General features: G+C 45.0%; 1 protein-coding gene across 1 annotated transcript; it reads left to right on the plus strand.

The window, feature by feature from the left end:
• Positions 1–1787: 1787 nt before the first annotated feature.
• LOC138580923 (serine protease 27-like) lies at positions 1788–21785 on the plus strand. Its single transcript, XM_069651856.1, has 6 exons — positions 1788–2045; positions 10931–11035; positions 13817–13979; positions 17070–17341; positions 18667–18839; positions 20316–21785. The coding sequence occupies exons 1-6, from the start codon at positions 1994–1996 to the stop codon at positions 20631–20633; spliced, it is 1083 nt and encodes a 360-aa protein (XP_069507957.1). The 5' UTR covers positions 1788–1993; the 3' UTR covers positions 20634–21785.
• Positions 21786–22102: the final 317 nt, after the last annotated feature.

The raw sequence follows: 22102 nt of genomic DNA on the forward strand, positions 1-22102 counted from the left end.
ATGCATGAACTTGAATACCACTGCCCGCCACGTACAGGTATGGAATTTTGAGTTGAGATGTAAAAAAATAGGGCTAGATGGTAAGTGCACTCCAACTCCAAGCAGTTAATAGAAATGTCCATTAAATTGGATCTGTGTGATTTGGCTGTGGCATAATTGTTCGGGCGGAATTGACCGTAGTCAGGTTTGCAGCGAATTCAATTTTACCACAGCCAAATCCTGCAAATAATAGATCCCCCGCCCCCTCCTACCAACTTACTTCTTGCACGTCAGCTACCTCTCCTGACCCTGCGGTGTCAGTTCCGTCCCTCTAACTTTGGTCGCATCCGATGCTGCAGGGACCCCTTTTCTCTTTTTTTTCCATATTTTTTACGTCACCTGCCTCCAATCCTCAGGAAGTGTGGGACGCCCCTGCAACACTCCATGGCCATCAATACCTAACATGGGGAATAGGGGACACCCCCGCAACCTTCGCTCCCCATGTTCGTTATTGATTACCCAATTTAATCGAATTTAATCGATCGAATGGTACTGGCAGAATTTGGCCAGATGTACCATTCAAACAATTTAATTTGATAAAATTGGGTAATACCATTAAATTATAGGGCTCCTAAGATGCAGGGGTCCTGGTCAGACCCAATCTCCCCTGAGCTCACTCTTCGTGGCCCATAACTCACAGTATGGCCCATGGGGTAAGGGGTGTGGGTCCTCTCTTTGCCACCACCAAACACTGAATTTTCATCAAAAACTCCTACTCACTCAAACTGTCAGTCAGTAAAGTATATCCACTCACTGACAATAGGAATCAAAGATTGTCAGTGCATATATCATGGTTCCCCCTAAAGCATTCCCACTCTTGGTTTGTCCTGAATGTCAGGAGCCATAAAATTGCAGATATAATATGAATCTGAAATTGCACTTTGTGCATCCGTCATCCACAGCTAAGGGGAGGGAACCCCAGGAGGTTTGGAACAATAATGTCCCTGACCATTAGAATGGGGCTCCTTACCAGACCTAAGGCACAACTGTCAAAATGCTGCTCTATGAAATGTTACCTTCACCCGTCAACCCATGTAAGCTACTCCCAAGTTGCACAACTCCAACCAGTCCACGCTGCAAAATCTGTGTGGTGTCAACATTTCTGAAATTTTCAGGTATAACAGTTAGGTGATGTCACTTCCTGTAATTGTACGAATGGCAGTCATTCATGGGGTATGTGACATTACTTTTACTACCTGCACAATGTTAGTGTAACAATGCAAATGCCAGCACCAAGCACATAGTCTACTTTGACACACTATGATTCCTGTGTTGTGATTGTGCACTGTACCATACTGATGCCTCGTCCCGTGAGTAAATGCAAGTACTAGTAGTTCACAACAAGCATTACCTAATCAGATTCATCCGCCAGTCATGTTCTACCTGCCTCACTCCTGATCCTTAAGCTCTTGGCGTTCTCCATTGCCAGGAGCTGTGAGTCACATGCGGACACTGACGTCACAGCGGGACAGTCTGCAGATCGCTCACAAGATATGGTACCTGTTGAAACTTTACCAGCTTCCAGCCCTGCAGCCACACAATCGCAGCCAACATCATCACGTGTGCATCGAGGAAAGCAACGTGGCACGTTCAGTGTGGGAGGGGATGCAGGGAGGCAACCTTCTCTGAAATCCCTGGAACTGGTCAGTCCACATTTTTGAAGAGCCTGGTTCTGGGATTAGCACAATGGGTGAATACTTTAGAATTACGCCATCTGTGATCTTTTCTCTGACTTCCCCTCTGGGAGGACAATATAAGAAGCAATGTGTTTTCACTCCAGGCAGAAACACTGGCAGCGGAGACAAGAGGGCAAGCTTGGGCAGCAGAGACAAGTGGAACAGTCTTCACAGCACAGCCAGGAAGACAACCCCGGATACCCCGAGACAAGCAGACAGTCCTGGTGCAAACAGAACAAAGTGGATACACTTGACAGCTGCCACCACTGAGCCAGACAATGGGACCCACCTCACTGATGGGAGCACTTCTCTTCCTCATCCTCATCCTGGGTAAGGTGCTTTTTACATCTGGAGTGACTAGTGACTTTTCTTTTTTGGAATCTCGTGGCTTTGCTTGGAAAGGTGGGGTTTTGAGTCGGCATAATTGTGATGGGAGGCCAAGAGTCTGGCCGTTGCCGTTCTTCCCCATAGCTTTCAGCATTAAATAGGCACATTACCTTGGAGACACCAAATAACATGCACATAGAGAGAAATATCACATCAAACATTGGCCTGGGTTAATTATGTTTAATGGTTAAGAGGGCCAAAAGGTGAGAGAAAGGCCTCTGCTCAAATGAACGCATCTCCTGAGTGGTGCAAGGGTAAGAACCCTGACAAAACACTTTAGCAGAGCACTTTACGGAAAATGTGCACTAGTGCAAAGGTTAGCATGCGCTCAGCACGTCTTTTGTTATTGGTCATGCATTAATGGTTGCAAAAACCATAATTTACAGAAATAATGAGACGCTCTTCAATTATTTCCATAATTCAAGGGAGTGACATCATGCCTGCAAATTCCCAATTACAGCGGAAGCATGCGGGGGAGGGGGGATGCAATATAAAATAAATACATAAAGGCTAGAATGTCCGTTATGATCTCATGAAGTGATCTCGGTGCTCTGGAGAGATATTGAAACTACTGGGACTTCATTTGTGTGGCTTATTTTCAAGTCAGCAGAATCGACCTACTGGCATTTTAGTCACAATAGAATACATTTCAAGTGCACGCCTTACATGGAAAGGACTCTCCCCAGCTCTTCTAAATTGCCTGCAATCATTATTCCAAATCTGGCAACTGCACGCTGCAGCTCTCTGCAGATACTGTGAGGCACTTCCTCTCTTACGGCATGACTGGGCCTGGAGTCCGGCCAGCAGGCATACCAAATGCTGTGTAAAGCAGAGACGTGCTGCGTGATACACCATAACTCCTGCCAACTAGGCAACGTCCTAAAACCCCTGGATCCTGTCGCGAGATTTATTAGTCCCCGCCCCTGGGCTGGGTGCGCACGTGTATGCGATCATTACATCTGTAATAAGTGGGTGGGTCCAGTTAGCTGTGAGCGTTTAGGGACAGTAGGTAGTGGCATCTGGTGTGCTAAGTAGTATAGTTAGTGATAGCATTCAGCTTCCACTCAATATTTTTTAACATATTCAGCCAAAGCAAAAGGGACATTTTTCTAATAAATACTATTGCAAATCCGGTGAACGCACCCTCCAACAGAAATGAGAGCACCCTATAAGCAGAGTTTCTGTTATTCCTTTTTCTTCTTTATTTTTTTCATAAGGCACACCATGTTTGTTGCCCAGACGACAGAAATTAGTACATTAAAGGAAAAGAGGGCTAGAGGTATAAAAGGATTTAGCATTTGCAAGGACTGCCACCTGACGCAGGCTTCACATCGCACTGATTCAATACTGAGGCTTGCAATTCCAAATCGTAGTGGCTGAGCGCAAAGTGGAAGAGGCTGAAAGTGGGGGTTCCTCACCCTCTTCTTTGTGACTCATGGGGAGATATATCAATGGCTTTCAACCACTCATATGGTCACAATACACTGCCATCGGCCCAAGGCAAGCCGTAACCATTCACATAGTGGACCATCAGCGCGTGCCTGCACCACAGATGGGTCCTCAATATGTGGTACGAAGGGAGAGGGTATTCAAGTGTATGCCCCAGTGTGAATTGATGCCTGCTGTGCCTTGCAGGCAGTCTCATTGCAAGCCTTTGCTGATGTGTGCAATAGAGTCGACATGTATCTGATGCCTTGTTAATATTCAAAAAGTGCATCTAGTTGCCCCATTTCCCCTTCCGTTCAGAAACAGTCTGATCTAAACACAGATCTGGCCACCATGTACACCTGGCCTGGGATGTCAGTCACTGTCCCACACATACAGATCTCGATCAACTTCTAACTACTTACCCGTTAGACTATGGGTACGGAAGAACAATTTCCAAGAGGTTAGACTCTTCTGGTAGGCCAATAGCATCTGAGCTGTGCCCATTACATGTCGGTGAGTCTGACATGTATTGTATTACATTGTATTGTATTGTCGTCATTTATATAGCACCTTTTCTCATTTGTATGGCCTCAACGTGTGTTGTAGTAGGAGCGCCCTCGGGGACCGAAGTCCAGTAATGGGAAGATTCTCAGAAAGGCCTACATTGCATGTGTGCATTTGGGCAAGTTTAGGCATTAGGTGGGCTGGCTAGGCTCCTTCATGCAACGCAAGGGCAAGCATGTGGATGGGTGCTGAGGGAGGTCACGACAGAGCGCTAATGTGAGAGACTCGATGTGTGCACAGCTAGACTGAAAAAGTGGCATAGGTCGACGCTGTATTCTAATGGCAGAGGTGTTGATGCAAGTCTGGTGTAAGGGCGAAGTCGTTATGTGTCCTGTTAGACCAAATTTGTCATAGTCATAGCTGCATTCTAAAGTGTGTGGAGACAGAGCCGTGCCTGCGGTAGATCTCTACCGAAGTGGTGCATTTATAAGTACTTTAAGCTCAGATGGAGCTTATTTTTGATCTCACTGTGAAGAAGACAAACTACCCTCATTTGCTATTATAGGCACTATAGACCGGCTACCCTCAAAGTCATCCTCAAAGCACAAAGTAGACTGGCTATCTTAAACCGCCTTCTAACCGTGGGAGCCTGGCTGCCTTAAGATCTGGAGTCATAGGATGTTTCTAGCACAGTAGACAGTCTAACCTTATAGTCCTACTCTATATTTTCTAAGTTCCATAATAGGCAAACATCAGGCATCTTGTAGTGCAGTATGAAGGATATTAGAAAATACAGTGGTGGGAAAATGACTAACGTACTCCTAGTCCACATGATCCACTCGTTCCAGCCCCGAAAACATCTGCAGGGGCATCTGTCTGTAGCAAAATCCCTTCCCTTTTTGGCCAGTTCACCTTTACTTAACTATCCTCCTCCCTCTTCTCCATCCCTGACTCCACTAGAATAATCCGCTCTACACCAAGCATGCAACGAAACCATGCCAACCAGAGACGTCCATAAACAATCGAACCTGAATGTATGGTACCAAAGAGTACTGCTACAATCGTACCCCATTGAACTCTATCAAGAACTGCAACCACATCCCAAGGTCCTCTTAACCCTTCATGTAAATGCACAACATGCCATCCATCTGACACCCTGCCATTGCACTTACTACAGGCCTGAATATCATTTAGTGATGTCTTGTCTTTCACAATGCATTCAACAAAAGTCTATACTTTATTCTGTTGTGATTTGCCCCCCTCTGTGTTTATTTCAATTCAGAGTTAAGTGATTAAGGTGAACAGGCCCTGTTTTTTCTTGGATGCCAAAGTCATGACCAGCCCCTCATGAATTTCTTTATGAAGGAGGAATAGACATCCATTTCCCTTTCTCCACTAATAGAAAATACTCCAAATAGTATGTCTTGCCTTCTCTGCCCTACAAATGATTTATCGCACACTTCAAAAGTGAGCCAAATGTCTCAACATACACACAGAATACACTGCATCCCATCGGCATGCATTTATCAACATAAATCTTTCCTATGTTTGAAAACCCAACAAATGAAAACTCAAGGGTTTTTTATGACTAACATCCTAAAGGCATTATTGATGTTGGCTTGGGCCAGCAGTGCCCTGTTCCCAGACCCACTTACTAGGCTTAATCTTTCATCAAATGACATGTAACTTACATTGCAGCCGACACTGTCTAGCCAATCGTTCACTGAATTTCAATTAGTGTATGAGAGATTAACTATCAGCCTACATTTCCTAAACCCACCTTTTCAGGATCCACCCGCAATGGTGAAATTAAAAGATTCTTTAGGGGGGGTCTCATAGAAACAACCCACAATCCTGCTAACACTGTCAATTGCATCAGAAATGAAGCCTGTACAGATTTCAAGTTTATTGCTCAACTCTGCTTCAAAGGACCTCTGGATGGAACCTCAAACCCCAAAACAATTGGCCAAAGTGTACGTTTGGTTAATGAATGGGTACCTTACCAACGAACGTAAAAACCTTGCTGTATGTATGGGGTGGGTCTTTTGTCGATAGTTCTGGTAGTAACGTGTTCACTCCTGAATACCCTCTATCCCCCGGCAAATCTATCTTTCCAGATGTCCATAGCGGGTCCTGCGAGGGGACCAGGGAGCTAACAATGGGCCTGTTCGTAATGGGCCCGTTGTTAGCTCCCTCCCCATTCCCATTGAGCCCTATGAGGGCTCGAATGGGAATGGCGAAGGACCGGGCCCGGGTTCCATGAAGGAGGAAATACCGGGCCCTCCATACTCGGAATGACCCAGTATTTCCCCATTCAGGGAACCCGGACCCGATTTTGGAGGCAGCCATGCCATTATTTAATGGACTTATTAAGGGCATGGCTGCCTCCAAAGCCGTAATGAGGCCCAATATATTATTATAGACTTTTATTTTTCCAGCATCAACATACATTGATTGTATGTATAAGAATATTATTTAAAACAATGTGCATACCACAAGACACACTGAGCACTCTAACATAAGTCCCCACCCCCCTTTCTTCACTGTCTCTCTTCTCATCCCAAGCGAGCAGCCTGAGGATACAGCGTTCTCAGTGGTCCAACCCTCAAACGCCCTTGCGCCATTGTCTCATCGATTGCCCCTCCTTGCCCTGACTTTAAACCCAAATTGACCATGCAAACCATTGACAGGTTCAGCTCCAATTACAAACATCTTCATTGAAAAACCTAGAGTGTAGCCATTCCCCATGCACCCTGTGTGAACCGTCGCTGCTCTGATGTGCTCTCCCCGCCTCAATGCTTGCCACCCTTGACATGGATATCTCCCAGAGAAAGAAGCTTATACCAAAGCCAATGCATCTTGCGTCCCTGGACGCCACTAACTTTTCACTTTTGGGACCATGCATGTAATTTGAGAATATCCGCTAACTTCTGCATTAACCCCAATCTTGTCCTCATTCCGATGCTTATTCTTGTCATTCATTTGTGGGCCTACCATCGTTGCTATTGCTGTCTCCCGCACATTGTCCTTCAACAGTTCAGTGACACTCCACTGAAAGAAGGTGTCTGGCTCTGTTGATGTGGTGCTCCTGCCTGGGGCCACCTCTTCAATCGTTCTTTCCTCCAAGTGTGTTTCTACAATCACATCAAGGCATGGGCTCCCCTCATCGAACATCACTTTCTCTGTGTGGGAGGATCACAAAAAGACACAGACCCTTTGGGCCCTCTGAAACCAAACACACCTGACGTTAGTTAATTGCATACCACACCAATGCTCCGGTTAAATAATGTTAACCTGTCCACAAAGCCGGCCCAACGCCCCTTCTCCTGCTACTTATGACTCCTTGCTCATAACATGAGGTAAATATTTACATCTTGTTAGGGTCGCTTCAACCTCTACCTTCTAATGCAGATGTTCTTGTTGCAACTGACTCAAACAGGATCTCTCCGGACAACCAAACACCAGTAACTTGTAAACAGAAGCCTCTGGGTCCACACGCCGCCTTTAAGCTAACCTGGTGGCTCTCCCCTACTAGGAGGCTGCCGACAGTGGCTGCACATTCGACCCCACTTAGTGACCCCTCGATTCACACTTGCTTCAAGAATCGCCTTTTCCCGTAATATTTGATACATTGCCAACTACAACCTGTGCTGAGCGCTGCTGCTAAAAGTAACAACCACCAAGGCCACCCAAGGTCGGCATTCACCTTGGTCCCCCGAGGTAGACTGGCATTTAGAAGAATTGAAAAAGGTTTGATATATGAAGATCCTTTAGGAGGCCGGTTGGGATGGCCAGAGTTGGCCACACATTGCTTTGCCTGGGCTGTAACTGACTTTACACCAGCCCTACTGGCCACCACCTAACAGTTGTGAAGTCTTGAAGTTTCTCCATATGCCTGTCCTAAGGGAACACACCTCAGTCATCTCTCACAAGGGCCTATAGAGGGATTTAAGCTGCTCCAGTCAAAGTGGCATTTTGGTGCCTTCCTCACCACCCTTTTCAATGCAGCCAGTTTTGATTATAGAGAACAAATGGCTAATTTGTTCCTCTCGATTTCTTCGTTACATGAAGACATGCACTTTAGTCAGGCATTCAATTAAGTCTACTGTTTACTTACTTCCCTATTGCAGTCAGCTTTTATGTCGCTCTGGCCTGCTCTATAGGCTTTTCATGGGAAACCAAACTATTCAGCTGGAGTCAAGCTGCTTTTACAGCCAAACTTCTGCAAGTACCTATTTGAAGCAGAAATGTGGTACACCAATAGTTCACCTACGGGCCAGTTTCCTTCAGACACTGCATTGGGAACTCAGCGGTTCTTGCAATCGTGCATGCACATTTTGGCCGATCTCAAGTCAGCCATTTGTAATAGATCGGCCACCAATCTTAATGTACAGTTTCAGGTGACTGCACCAGTCTCCTTTAATAAGAGGAAGATGGGTGACTCGTCAGTCGCGCCCGGAACCCTGTCTCGGAAACCTTGCCTGCTCATACGTAAACTATATATATAAACAACCGGAAGTGTTTGCATTAAACACTAGTTCACATTTATCTTTCTGCAACTCCTGAATTCAAATATCTCGTTTACTTTTTTTATTGACAAAATGGCGGCTGAGAGCTCAACAATTGCAATAAATGGTCAAATGTTTTCTTTCAGGAGTAAGAACTAGCAGGGAACCAAAACAAAAACCAAACTAAAGAGAGCACCTGTGTCCGGCCTCAAGGATGGCTTATGCTATGGAATAGACTACGCTAGAAATACCAGCAAAAGCTGACGCATGATTGGTTTCCTCATGACTTTTAAAGAGAGAGTGTATTGTTTGCCTGCCTTTTTTTAAATCCAAGCCGGGCAGAGGCTTCAATTAGGTTTTTCTTTTAATGAATCATCATTAGATCATTGCCTATAGGCTGCAATTATAAGAAAGTTGAGCTCGATGGACATGGCGCCTTCCTTGAACTCTTCCACTGCGAAGCTATGTCATTATGTAACACGTGGCCTTGCGTGGCTGTACTCTGACCTCAATGCTGATGTTCCTATTGTGACCTTTGTTACCAAATTCTGCTGGGTCTCGCCTCCAACTCCTCCCTGTCAGCAGTGACTCTTCAGTCCAGAAGCAGACTACCAATATCCATACCTGGGATTTTTCATCTAAACTTATTTCAGTGGAAAAAGATCCAACAAATATTTCCTAACATTTAATTTTGCAGAAAGAAAAGCAGCAAAGGAAAAAATGATTTTCTCCTAATTTGACAGTGTAAATAAAACCTGTTCGGTTTCTTTGTTCACCCGAAAAAGTCAAGCTGTTGGCCCAGTGTTGCCCAGTGGTACCCCAAAGACATATGATGCAAAGGGAATGATTCCATCAAATCTATCCTATGCCAGCAATTGCTCATTTCCCAGGTATTATGTCAGTAATTATTCCCCCAATGGTGAATGAGTACAGTCAACCACCCATTGGTTATCTCATTTATTTATCTGTCAGTTATTTTCCCATTTGTCATTGAGGAAATATTTATGCTCCCATCAATTTATCGCTCCAATCATCATGCCCCTCCCCGCAATAAATTATGGCGGTCCTAATCATGTTCACAACATGTACTGAGAAAAATAACCATGGTTCTCTGTTAATTGTGTTAGTGTTTGTGTATTTTTGGACAGAAGGAAAGTGTTTGAAGCAATTCATTTGCTGAGTGCTTTACAAAAGGCCCTAGTGATAATAAATCAGGATGCAATCCAGTTGTTACTGGAAGAAGTGCCAATGAGAGCATGGACTGGGGCCAACACAGATGGACGACATATTATTGTGTAGTACGTAGATGATACTGATCTCAATTGCATTGCACACAGTTGCATATATTTGCTTGGAATGACGGGGAGGTGGGAATTTGGAGGGAGAGAATCATTCGCTAAGACTCTGGTGCCCTTTCAATTGTTATGAGGGTTTTAAAGAAATCTTCAAAGCCGCAAGTGCAGCTGCATTTTTATCATCTGGAACCTTCTTCCCGTCATCAACAGACTCACCCCCTCGCTTCTACAGTTCAGGAAGGTGGTCCAAGCATCCTTCTTCAAAACATGGCTCCTCCCTACTACCTAGGCCCACACACCACCACTCCCTACCCAACCAGAGACTGGGTGATCTGCCCCCCAACATTTCCTCCCCAGGCTGCTTGTAGATCCCTTGCTGTCAAATTGTTCACCCCGCCCCACCGCTATTAGCCCCCCCCGCTCTCTTGTTTCTCTGCTTCCCTCATTGTATCCTTCCACTATGAGTTTAAAGCGCCCGGTTGCTTCCCGAATCTAGGTCCACGCTTAATAAATACCCCAATAATAACACCAGTGATGCAGGTCTGTGATGGCTAATAGGAGAGACAACATGGGTCAGTAGGGTGAGGTTAACAAGTAGCATCACTTTGGGTCTGGGGGATACATTTACCTTCCTTCAGGCTTCGCTTTAATGGGCTTTACTTTTTACTGCAAATATTGCATGCTTGTTACATTGATATATATTTTTAATAATAGTTTAAAATCTCAGGTTTTTATCAATGGTGAGATTTTAACTAATTACAAACTTTTTTTATAAATTACATTTTCCAGGTAAAATATGACATCATCTTTTTTAATGTAATTAGTTTCGAAAAGGTTATTTGTACAACTGTTACTGGTAGTTTTTTAGTTCTATTTATTCCGCCTGCGGACCATGGAAACTGTGCAAGGTACATGGTATACGGCAATAAACTGCAGTAGCTCTCTTTAAAGGCTCATAGTTTTGAGGATATGTTAAAAGATTTTTGGATGTATTTAGGATAGTCTTATTAGTAGTTTGGGCTTTACCATTGATGGGCTTGTGCTTTCCAGGTGTGAATGTTCACCATGTATTATAATAATTCTTCTTCTTCAGGCACCAACAATGTGAAGTCTAATGTCAGCCCAACCTCTGGCTCCACGACCTTTGACACCATGACCTCTGACGCCACTGCTGCCATTAATATGCACCGGAACGAGAGTAAGTACTATCTCCAGAAGATGGCACTATGCAGGGCACAAGGCAACTCTTGTATTGACAACATATCCACTTCGCAATCTTTAAAAACCAGCAGGATCCATACGTTACTGTGGTTATGTTCTTTTTGTAAAATAAGTGAATAAAACAATGGAATTCGAAAATTCTCCCATAAAGGAGGAGTTGCGATAGGTACGTCTCATTGACTCGGAACACTTGGAGATGTGGTGACCTGCCCAGTGTCACTCACAGAATCAGTTACTGAGCTGTGACGTTGGCAGTGCCTAGATGTCGAGCTGTGCTATGTATATACTGTATCACTACAGCTTCACTTGAGGCTTTAAATGGGCCTAGTCTTGGAGCCGGCAAAGCAACTAAAAGCCTGCCAAGATCAGTCCATTGCTGGTCCTTAATGGCACCCGAGCCCGGCCAGGTGGAAGCCAGAGCCCGCCACCCCTCGCTTCTCTGCAGTTCTCTGACGTGATCTTTTTCTTCACAAGCACCTGATTAGAAATCAAACTAGACTAGCGAAGGGGTCCCAGCATCTAAAACAATACATTACCCATGAAGAAATGCTCCTTTGAGAGTCCATGAGCATTGCAACAATCCAATTAGCCTCTTAAGATATATGTTTTATCATGAGCAACTGATAGTGAAGCTACGCTGGCATAGCCTGCTAGCCCCTCCACTCCTCAAGCCCGTTCTTCTCCTATTCCACAACCATTTCTGCAAGCCAAGTATAATTTGTATTGGAGACACCTACCTTCGAATCCCGACTTTCCAAACATCAAGAAACCGCTTTATCCTGCCCAGACCACTACAGCTTTCTGTGCCATATTCCATTTATCTGGCTCAATAGGAACTATCTAGACCAGTGACCAGAGTAAGAACCAAGTGCCACCAAAACAAAATGCAATTCTGTTCTGCTTGCAAGTGTAGTTGACTGTTCTGAACTTTGCACACCCCTCCCCACTCTCATATTTGCTCATGAATACAGAGCAAGACCTATCTACAAGGTTAGTTCTGTTGCCCTTATAAAGCTCATCAATATACTAAACAATTACATGAGTCTACGCCCCCTCTTTCTTGATACTCTAGGTACCCAGAGTACAATATTTATCCCAAGTAATGCCATAGGTACAGTAAGAACCACTGGCCGGTGCTGGGCTGCAGGCAAAACCAACAGTGTTGTTCCTGCACAGGAATGGAGCAGAGCATGCTCCACGCGGTGGCCTGCAAGTTCTGCATGTCAAGTGTCCCCAGCTCATATAAAGCTTTTCTCCGACATTATACATACCAACACATCCCTTCACCTCCCATTCTAAGTCCTCATCGAAGCTCAGTGGGGCTCTCTGCACTAAGGGATAATAGGCTGTAGGCTATTGTCCCTATAGCTAGTGGTTCATAAGGTCTCAGGCTCCTTACTGGTTTATTGTTTTGGTTGTTACTTCACAGGAGCAACTTGGACGGATGAACCGATGGCTCCCCGCATCCGTCTGTGTATGGGGTGGTTGACCGTTTAGGCCCTTTCCATCCACACAAGCAAGCAGTGCTGTCTGCCGTGGAGGAATACTATGCGCAGCCTCAGGACTAAGTGACACTCAGCTGGAGCTGACACCATCTTGCATGTGTTGCCATATATATTTCCTTTACGTAATCTTGTATCTGATACAGAAGCCCAAAGCTTGAAAAGGTAATTCTACTGTGTGAAGGCCCTGGCGTCATTTTGCTAGCAAACCTTATCATTCTTCGTAACCAATGTCAGATCCGAAGGAGAATGCCACCATTCTGCCAAGCGTCCCATGGAACATCTTCCCTGACAGTGGATCTGGCAGTGGACAGTAGTGCTGTGGTTTTTCATCTATGTAGCTGCTCTCTAATCTGACCAGTGTGGACATCCAAGTTTGTGTGGAAATCACTTGTCATTGGTCCATGTACATTTTTACTTCCACACGGTCACCCCAGACTGACCAGATATGCACTGTATGACGCTATGACAACTACATCGCTCATAAAACACAAAAAGGTTTTAGTTAATGTACATTTTGGGCAGTAAATACTATTTCCGATACTGTGAAAGCTATGTTGATATTGTCTGTAATCACCACATATAGTTAAGAGAGTGTTGCATGAGTTTATATCCAGGCGAAATGCCTCGAGGTGGCGGGCCCATCCTCTGGGTAAAAGCCTGCCACCCAAGTTAAGGGCCCGAGCTAAGCGACAGTCCCTTAATGAGGGTGGCATTCCATTACGCATAGGGTGGGCCCAGCCACAGAGGGGCATATCACCATTAGCACTGATGTAGTGCGCTACACGGGTGCTAAATGGTTTTTAAAAAAGTCTTTTCTCTCCGTGAACGGAACACCTCGCAGCGTCCCGTTCTCAGAGACAAAATACTATACCAACATGGCCACCAGAGAATTGGAAGGCAGTGCTCCCTTTTCCATTTTCATGGCGGCCACATGGGGAAAGGAGCTGCGGCGGCGGATCCCTACCGGCGCCATCAGGTAAGTGGGATGGGGCAGGGGGTGCAGGAACAAAATAAAAACATGGTTGGCGGGGGAAGATGGCGGGTGAAGGAGACAGCCATTAGGCGGCTTGGAACGCAAGCTTTCACTGGTAGTGTCAGCCCACGTTCTTAGATGCCTGATTGTCTGGCTCCCGCTGCCCATGGTGCTAATTAACTTTTAAGACCTATGCCTCCCATTGCTGCTTGGAATGGGGGATTCTGAATATTCTTAATCTATTATGTTCAATATTTCAATCATATTTTCTTTTCTACAGCCTGTGGAAGACCCAGATTTGAAAGTCGGATTGTGGGTGGGCAGAACGCCCGGAGTGGGGAGTGGCCCTGGCAAGTCAGCATCCGCCTATCAGGCCGCCATGTCTGTGGAGGGACCCTGCTAACAGATCGATGGGTGGTCTGCGCCGCTCATTGTGTCAGAATGTAAGTGCCCAGGAGCAGAAATCGCCCATATAGCTTTTGGAACATTATGAATAAGGACAGATAAACCTCTGAAGTGAAGCTTTTACATTTGGTGCAAGATGCTGTGTGATCTCTGGCATGCAAATTAACTATCAACGACTTTGTAAAATCGCCTCTAATTTACCACCCCCTGCTGTGGCATGTCCTACCTGTAGAATTGTATTAAGCGGTGGATGGATCTTTTGATCTGTATGCCAGGCTGTAAATATTTCATGTGATCCCAAGTCATATGTAGGTGGTATATTGAACATTGGAGGTACATAAAGCAGCATGTTTTGTTCATTCTCATGAGGTCCACAGTGATTAAGATCTATCTCCTGCCTCTCGTCCCTAAACCATTTCAAAATGTGTATCTGCATTTTCTGTCCCTAAATGCATGTCCTCTTGTTCCCCTTCCTCCTTCTATTTGTCCGACGTCGAGTTGATCATTTTCAAATTAGGAGCTTCTTCTTGTGTGATTCTTCGTCTTCCTGTCTCATAAGCTTAGCGGCACACTTTTATACAAAGGAGTGTGGGAGCCCCTCTACTGAGACCGAACATGGTTCAAATACCCTGTTCTATGGAATTTCTTCCACTCAGGATGCTCTACAAACAGGTTTTAGCTCACTGTACCTTTCCCAGAAGAGAAAAAATCAATTTGCATATCAGTCTTTGTCCCACCCACAAGAGCAGCGCAGCACTGAACTTCTAGGCAATTCTCTGAACAAGAGTACCATCAGCAAATCCAGAAATTTTTTTTGGCCTTGTTGGGCCTCATCATTGAGGTGAAGCTGTGCCCCTCTAAGCACAGTGAGCAAGGGGTCCACATCTGGATTACCCTAGGTAACGTAGGGTGAAACCCCAAGCTTTATAAAGTTACAAAGGAGTGTGGGAGCCCCTCTATCGAAAATGAACATGGGTCAAATACCCTGTTCTATGGAATTTTATTCATCTCAGGAGGTTCTACAATCACATTTTTAGCTCACTGTACCCTTCTCAGAGGAGAAATACCCATTTGCATATCAGTCTTTGTCCCACCCTCAAGGGAAGTCCAGAACTGAAATGCTAGGCAATTCTCCTCTGAACAAGAGTACAATCAGCAACACCAGACAAGTGTTTCGGCCTAGTCGGGCCTCATCAGTGAGTTGAAGCTGTGCCTCTCAAGTTGATCATTTTCAAATTAGGAGTTTCTTCTTGTGTGATTCTTCGACTTCCTGTCTCATATGCTTTGCCGCACACATCCTTTATACGGATTCTAGTTAGCCCCAAGAGGAGTGCTTCTTTTGTCATGGACTGTTGCACAAACTCTAAAACTTATGGTGAAAGTGCCAACCCTCCATAAGGCAAGACTTAATTGTGAGCCGGCTGTGTCCATAACCTGGCATTGCTTGGACCTCCGACGCAAACAAAAGTATAAATTAAACTATGCTGGGCTGGCTCATTGGCAGTTAACAGGTGATAGCTTCTACCACTGGTTCAATATGAAGTCCTGTAATGTCAATTCTGAACAGAGTTAACTTAAAATAATACGTTTGCAGATGGCAGAGGACTTCCCCCCAAAGGGTGTTAGCACAATAGCACAAAGATGAGAACAAGTGGTGAGCCAGTGTATGTGGGTGTATAAAATAAGTGGGACAGAAACCAGAGACAAAACACACCACATAAAGATGACCTACAAAGGTAACATTACCCTAAGGGGGAAAATGCTTCAAACTAAAGAGTATCATATAACTATACAAAATTACATTATTAAGCATCACTGTAGGGAGTGTTGGAGGGAGGATGGGGGATAGAGTTTGTGTTGGTTCGCATCATTTGATTCTTGACCGTTCTCCCATCAGAAACTAAGTGAAGAGGCTCAGATTGCTCCCTCCACAGCAGATAAAAGGAACAGTTCACTTGCTGCTAATTGAGACGCTTCACAGAATAAGAAGTGACTAATGAATAAGGACGACATTGAATCTATTCTCTACTAGATTCCGGGGAGTCACACAATGGCCATGCATTAAATCCTCCCCCGGTCTTTGTTGCTTGGAGATTCCCACCTCCTACTATTGTACTGGAACACTGAGGTCTGGCAACTCCACTCTTTCTATATCAGTTGTTGTGAAGGGCCACCTGCTTCCTGCTTCCAGATTGCAGTTGTCTGTCCTGATAGGCTGATTGGGAATTTCAGGTCTTGTTTCAACAAGTCATAGCAGACAGAGTAAAAAGGTAGAGGTAGAAATAGAGGTTAAAAAGCAGTCCACTATTCTCAATGAAGAAGAAGTTAGAGCTGGGACTCCAACATGAGATAATGGGAGTAAAATGGTTGCACCAAAGCATCACCCACAGAGTTGCTTGCACCCCAGAAGTGTACCAAGTTATTAATTTCCATTCTCATCACATATTACTAAGGTTTAATCAGGAATACCATGCCTTGTGCAGTGACACGTGGAGAATTGTGTGCAGATCTGAGCCCCACATTTAATATCATGTGGACGTCTATGGAGGCCACAGCTGAAGTGGTGATCTGTTCTGGGGTAATCTAGTCAGCCCTGATAACCAGATCCGGTGTAGTTTTTCTAGTTCTTGAAGCCTCATCTGGAAAATGAGTCTCTTTCTGGAGGCTAGATCTCCAGAAGCATAAGGGTGGGCCTGGGAGGCTAGATCCCCAAAAGGTTTAGGATGGGTCTGGGAGAGCTCAAAGGGGTGCAACGACAGCAGTAGCACAGGATTTCAAGCACCAGAATTTCAGAAACTATACTGGAGGAAATGTGGGACAGGGTGTCATATAGACATGAACATCTTTAAAGCTTTGTAAATATGGTACAAGAGGCTGAAGATTGCAGGGGACAAGTGTTCCTGCAGTCACAATAGGAGACAAGAGAGTGGAGAACAAGAGCAAAGGACTCAATATAAGACTGCTGTGGTACATTTATGGAGTAATGGATCACCATATATGGTACAAATGGAAGGTAACAGACTATTAGAGAATATGTTTTCATTTTAAGAGCAACTCTGCATAACCCAGTCTCTGCATTAATGACGTAGGCTAAAACAGAGATTTACTGTGTCTGTGTTCTTTTTCAGGAGGGGCCTCGCTAAACCCTCAGTTGCCCTTGGAAGCTTGCACTTGTCAGGCAGTAGCCCCAAAGCCGTGATCTCTGGAGTGAAGACGATCAAAGTCCATCCCAGCTACACTTCACAGTACGGCTCATCTGGAGACGTCGCACTGCTGGAGCTGCAAACCCCGGTGAACTTCACAGACTACATCCTGCCCGTCTGCCTCCCCGATGCCTCAGTCCAGTTCCCCACCGGCATGATCTGCTCGGTCACAGGCTGGGGGTTCATCTCTTCTGAAGGTAATGGTACATCTAAGACGGATACGCCATGTGGCTTGTAGAATAGCCATTCACCATATCTGTATGAGAGCCGTTTTGACCTAGGTGCTTCGAGATACTAGGAGGGCATAGGTTAAAACATTATTTTAAAAAAGAGTCAAGGGAAATAGCGGAATATTGTGCATCATGACCAACAACTCCATGTTTGGTGGTCCATAACTGGTGGTAATGTCAAGTCGCCCAAACTGTTATACCCGATCAAGGGGAAGACCTTTAACACCCGGCATGGCTCACCAAACAGGACATCATTTTGATATGCAGCTTGGTCCAAATGCTTGAGGTGGTAAGGTCCATTGTTGTAGGGGGGGCTGTGGCAAGCACGCAAAGCATGCTTCAACACTTAAATACACCATATATAATATGGCAGCCAGGGAAATGAGTGAGCGCAAGTTGTGGGCTACAGATCCAAAAAGCCTGTCATCTTATGCTAGTTGCTCCTCTGGACCAACTAGTGATTTCCTTAACAAATCGCTTTACATCGTTGCTGCCCTTCCATCATCTTGCAAGCCACAATTGGGAGTGCTTATCCAGGCGGAAAACCTACATTTGATAGTGTTGAGACATTTCAAACAATGCATAAACAAGTCCGATATAAAATGCGCACTTGCGATCACACCTTACCAGTATTGCAAGCTAATTGGCAAAACCGATGTGTGTGTTGCAGTCCTTTGTGGACTAGGCACAAGGTTCTGAGTTTGGACTAGCCATGCTGTATCCTAAAAAGCGATGTACCTTTCGGCTCTAGAATGGCATGTAAAGATTTCTCCAGCTTTATGTCGGAATGGTTTGTCGACTAAAGGCGTAGTGACGTCATTTAGATTCATAGATTCCAGATAAAAATGTAAATCTCCAGTAGACCATTCAAAATGTAATATTGCCATGACATTGAAAAGATCAAACTGAATATAGGCAAATAATACAAATGTCTACAAAGCAACTACAGTCAAATGCAACAAAAATCTATAGTAACACTGAAAACAGAACTTTGAAAATATTTCTGCTATCTTTTCAGAAAGAAATAAAAAACCTGCATGAATTCAGTGAAATTTGCTTTGGGGCATTTGGGTGGGAGGTTCACGAAAGTCTGATATTTGTCTACAATTTTGGGCGAGAGGGAAAGTATGAAGTATAGAAGAGGCAATGAAGGAGCAGGGGATTGCTGAGGGAAAGTAAACAAAAGGTGGAACTAAGGCAAAATGAAATCAAGGATGGTAGGCTGGGAAAGGAGCTTAGAAAAGAGAATACAACATTTTCTTTTTTTTTAAATTCCCTTTTGTACATTGCAGTGTCGCTCCCCTCCCCAGGCATCCTGCAGAAGCTCAAACTGCCTCTGATAGATGCCGGCACATGTGACAAGCTCTACCACATCGGGAACGACAAACTGGATGTGAACAGCACCCTGGTGAAGGAGGACATGATCTGTGCAGGATATGCCGAGGGGGGGAAGGATGCTTGCCAGGTGAGTTACTCTGAGGAGCTCTCTGATCAACAGAAAGTGCCCCGCATGACAGTTCCGGCATGCAACCCTTCTTTTGCGTCTTGTTTTCCAATCATCATCCTCACACCCCATGTTAATCAACATCTTCTTTAATCTTTTATCCTGGGGGAAGACATTTTTGTTCCAGAATCATTGGTTTAATATGCTGTCCCTAGATTGCGTATATCTAATCACCAACAAAAGAATTGCTTGTAGGTGCATGCTTAAAACTCCACCTGACTAAGAAATGCAGGGGTATTCTTCACAAGCCTTTTCTTTCATTTTGGAACATTGATGTATTTCATCTGCCCACTACAAGGAGCCGGGCAATGACGGCCAAGAGCCACCGACAATCCTCAATGGGTTTTGCACAGTTTTCCCTCATCCTATGTGTCAATGAAAAAGTGCCTTCCCCGCCCCCACGTAATGCCCTAGCTTTGCGTCGTTGAAGGCCAGAGAATGAGCGAACTTCCTTAGAAGGAAGACATATCTATATTAATGGGCTCTTTCAATCACAGTTATTGTTATTTGTTATTGTTATTGGGCATTTATATAGCGCTCTATATATCATTGGTATGATCTGAAAGTGCTTGTGGGTTGGACGCCCTTGGGGACCGTAGTCCAGGTCAGTCGGGAGAGTAGGGTACTATAAGGTGCTTGGGTGCACTCAATATGTGTGCAGCTAGTGTGATTTGCCTGATGGTAGCTGCATCCTAACACTAGGTGCGGTGGTAGTGAGAGATCAGTTGAATGTGTGCATTCAGGTGCTTGGTCTCTGAGACTGCATTCAGGTGGCATTAGGCCTGCATTCTAGCAGGATGTTGAGGTGTTCATGGGGTATTGTTCGTAGGTGAGCAGCTAGGCCGAAATTGATCGAGGGGTATAGCTGCACTCTATTGTGTGCTGGTGTAAAGTAGAAATTGAGCATAGTGGTAGGAGAGGTGAGTGTCAGGAGTGGGTGGTTTATTCTTACGAGCCCGCTGTTCCAGGATTACATTCTGGATCTGGATGAGCTGGTGGTGGTCATCCTCCTGTTTCGTGGTAGTGGCACTAGGTTCACAGCTAGGAGCTGACTAAGATATGTTTGCTCTTTCAGATGGTCATCATTCTTAGGCTTAGCACTATGCATCTCAAGGGCCCGGTTTCCGGGTCACTGGTTGTGGTTTATGGTGGGTTGCAGAGTAGGATTAGGCAGGATATTTGGTTATATGGCAGGAGATCACCAAGGTAGTCTCTGGTTGTGGTTTATGGTGACCAATAGCCTCTTGTAAAATGTTTGTCCTCTGTATTGTTTGCTGCGCAGTAATGGGTTGATACCACATGTTGCTGGAGATATGCTTCGCAGGTGATTTCTAATCTATCATTATGGCAATAGTTGTAGTGTGCAGGAGAGAGGACCAGGTCAGCAAAAGATGCACAGCACAGAGGAAATAATACATGCATCCTTGTGTTTTTCAGGGCGACTCCGGAGGGCCACTGGTCTGCAGACAGGACGGCGCCTGGCTGCTGGTGGGAATCTCAAGCTTTGGGGAGGGCTGTGCACAGGCGAACCGGCCAGGAGTGTACAGCAAGGTCACCGCCTACATGGACTGGATCAAGCAATATGTGCCAGAGATTGGGGACACAACCCTGACCCTCAATATCTCAGCTGCCAGCATGGTCCAACGAGAGTTCCCGAGTGTGTCCAGGGTGAGCTCTAGTGCCCATCTTCCTGCCTGCAGCCTGATCCTCATTGTCACAGCCATTTTCATCATGAGCCTGTTAAGAATGGTTTAAAAAGGGACACTTTTGGATAACGGACAATATTGTGGCACCTCCAACCTGCACTGACAGAGGAAACCAGGGCATCCAGGGGCAACCATCCCTTTAGAGAGTGAGTCTCTGGGCAAATGCATTGCGACAATGAAGGACCCAGATCATTGTGCATGAGAAGAAACCGGCACACCTGCCAGAGACCCCAAATTAATTTATGACAGCCTGGACCCACCACCAGAAGAGCGGAAAGTCTTCAGAACATTCCTGTCATGGCTCTTCAATGGACCATAAAATAGAATGTGAAATGTATCTGTGATTATTTATTGATGGTCATATTTATTATTGTAATTGTTTGCACTAACTAGTACAGCCCCATAACCTCAGAGATTGTGGCCACTCCCTGCTCAAATGGGCTGGTACCCGCCATCTCTCAATGCTTTCCCTGCCCCCCCTTCCCCACCAAAAAGGTGTAGTGAGAGAGCCCTGTGAATAACATGGCAAAATGACTTCCCTCTCTAGTGAAATGTTCCACCTCTCCGGAACTGCTGTAAAATGTGGATTCCATAGTGCACTGCCTACCATCTGTCCCCAACAGGATCTCATCTGGCCATCAGCATGTTAGGAAACGATGGCAGGGAAGACCCCAGCCACCTTATGGGAACCGCAGCCTTCAGAAATCTCACACACGTGTTACATCACAGGATGCGACAACAGACTGAGGTCACATTGTGGGACATCATTTAAGTATAAAGGCCTACATTGGCTGAGAAAAAGCAAGGGTCCATGAAATGGCCACACCTCCATGATACTGAAGGATTCTGCCCCAAACTGGCCTCTTCTCCCCCCTTTTGCTCAGCACCGATATGTCCTGTACATTTCCATTTGATTTACATTACTCTTATTGCAGTTAATGAATGTCCTACATTGTTCACTTTGATCAGAATGTGTCTAATTTATAAAGGTTCATTGTTCAGCTCAGATAATCATTATGGGCCTTTGCATATTTAGCTATTTAATGTTTTAAAAAATGTATGAGATTTTGTGATGTCTTTCAGGCCATATATGTTATTTATGTAAATATTTATTCTGTGAGCTTTTCAAAATCATAAACTAATCATGTTATAGGTTATATTTGACAATATATGCTGATGAAAATAAACATGATAACATTCACTTTGGAAAGTGCTTTCAGTAAATTGATAGAACACAAATCCCCATAAAAATAGTAATCAACAGAATGCGCTTTTACATGTTGCAAAACAAAAGAAAAAAAGAAAAAAGAAAAAACAAAGACGGGGGATGCTAATCCCAAAATTGGAACTGTCTGAAGGTGGCACCGTAAGTAAAAAGACCATTTCTAGTGCATGCAAGACAAGGTGATCACCCAGGGCGCCACTAGCAGGGTGTGCCATGCTGATACGTCATGCAGCAAATGCTGCCCAAGTGTACGAGGTGCATGGGTGTGAGAGGGGGCCGGGGGTGGGTGGTAC

Source organism: Ambystoma mexicanum, chromosome 3p, assembly GCF_040938575.1.
Source record: "Ambystoma mexicanum isolate Mex_15411 chromosome 3p, UKY_AmexF1_1, whole genome shotgun sequence".
Taxonomy (NCBI): domain Eukaryota; kingdom Metazoa; phylum Chordata; class Amphibia; order Caudata; family Ambystomatidae; genus Ambystoma; species Ambystoma mexicanum.

Excerpts from the sequence above, each read along its gene's own strand:
- LOC138580923 (XM_069651856.1), top strand. The coding sequence starts at position 1,994 with ATGGGACCCACCTCACTGATGGGAGCACTTCTCTTCCTCATCCTCATC. Across the intron at positions 11,036-13,816 it reads TAATATGCACCGGAACGAGA|CCTGTGGAAGACCCAGATTT; the intron begins GTAAGTACTATC and ends TCTTTTCTACAG. Across the intron at positions 13,980-17,069 it reads GCCGCTCATTGTGTCAGAAT|GAGGGGCCTCGCTAAACCCT; the intron begins GTAAGTGCCCAG and ends GTTCTTTTTCAG.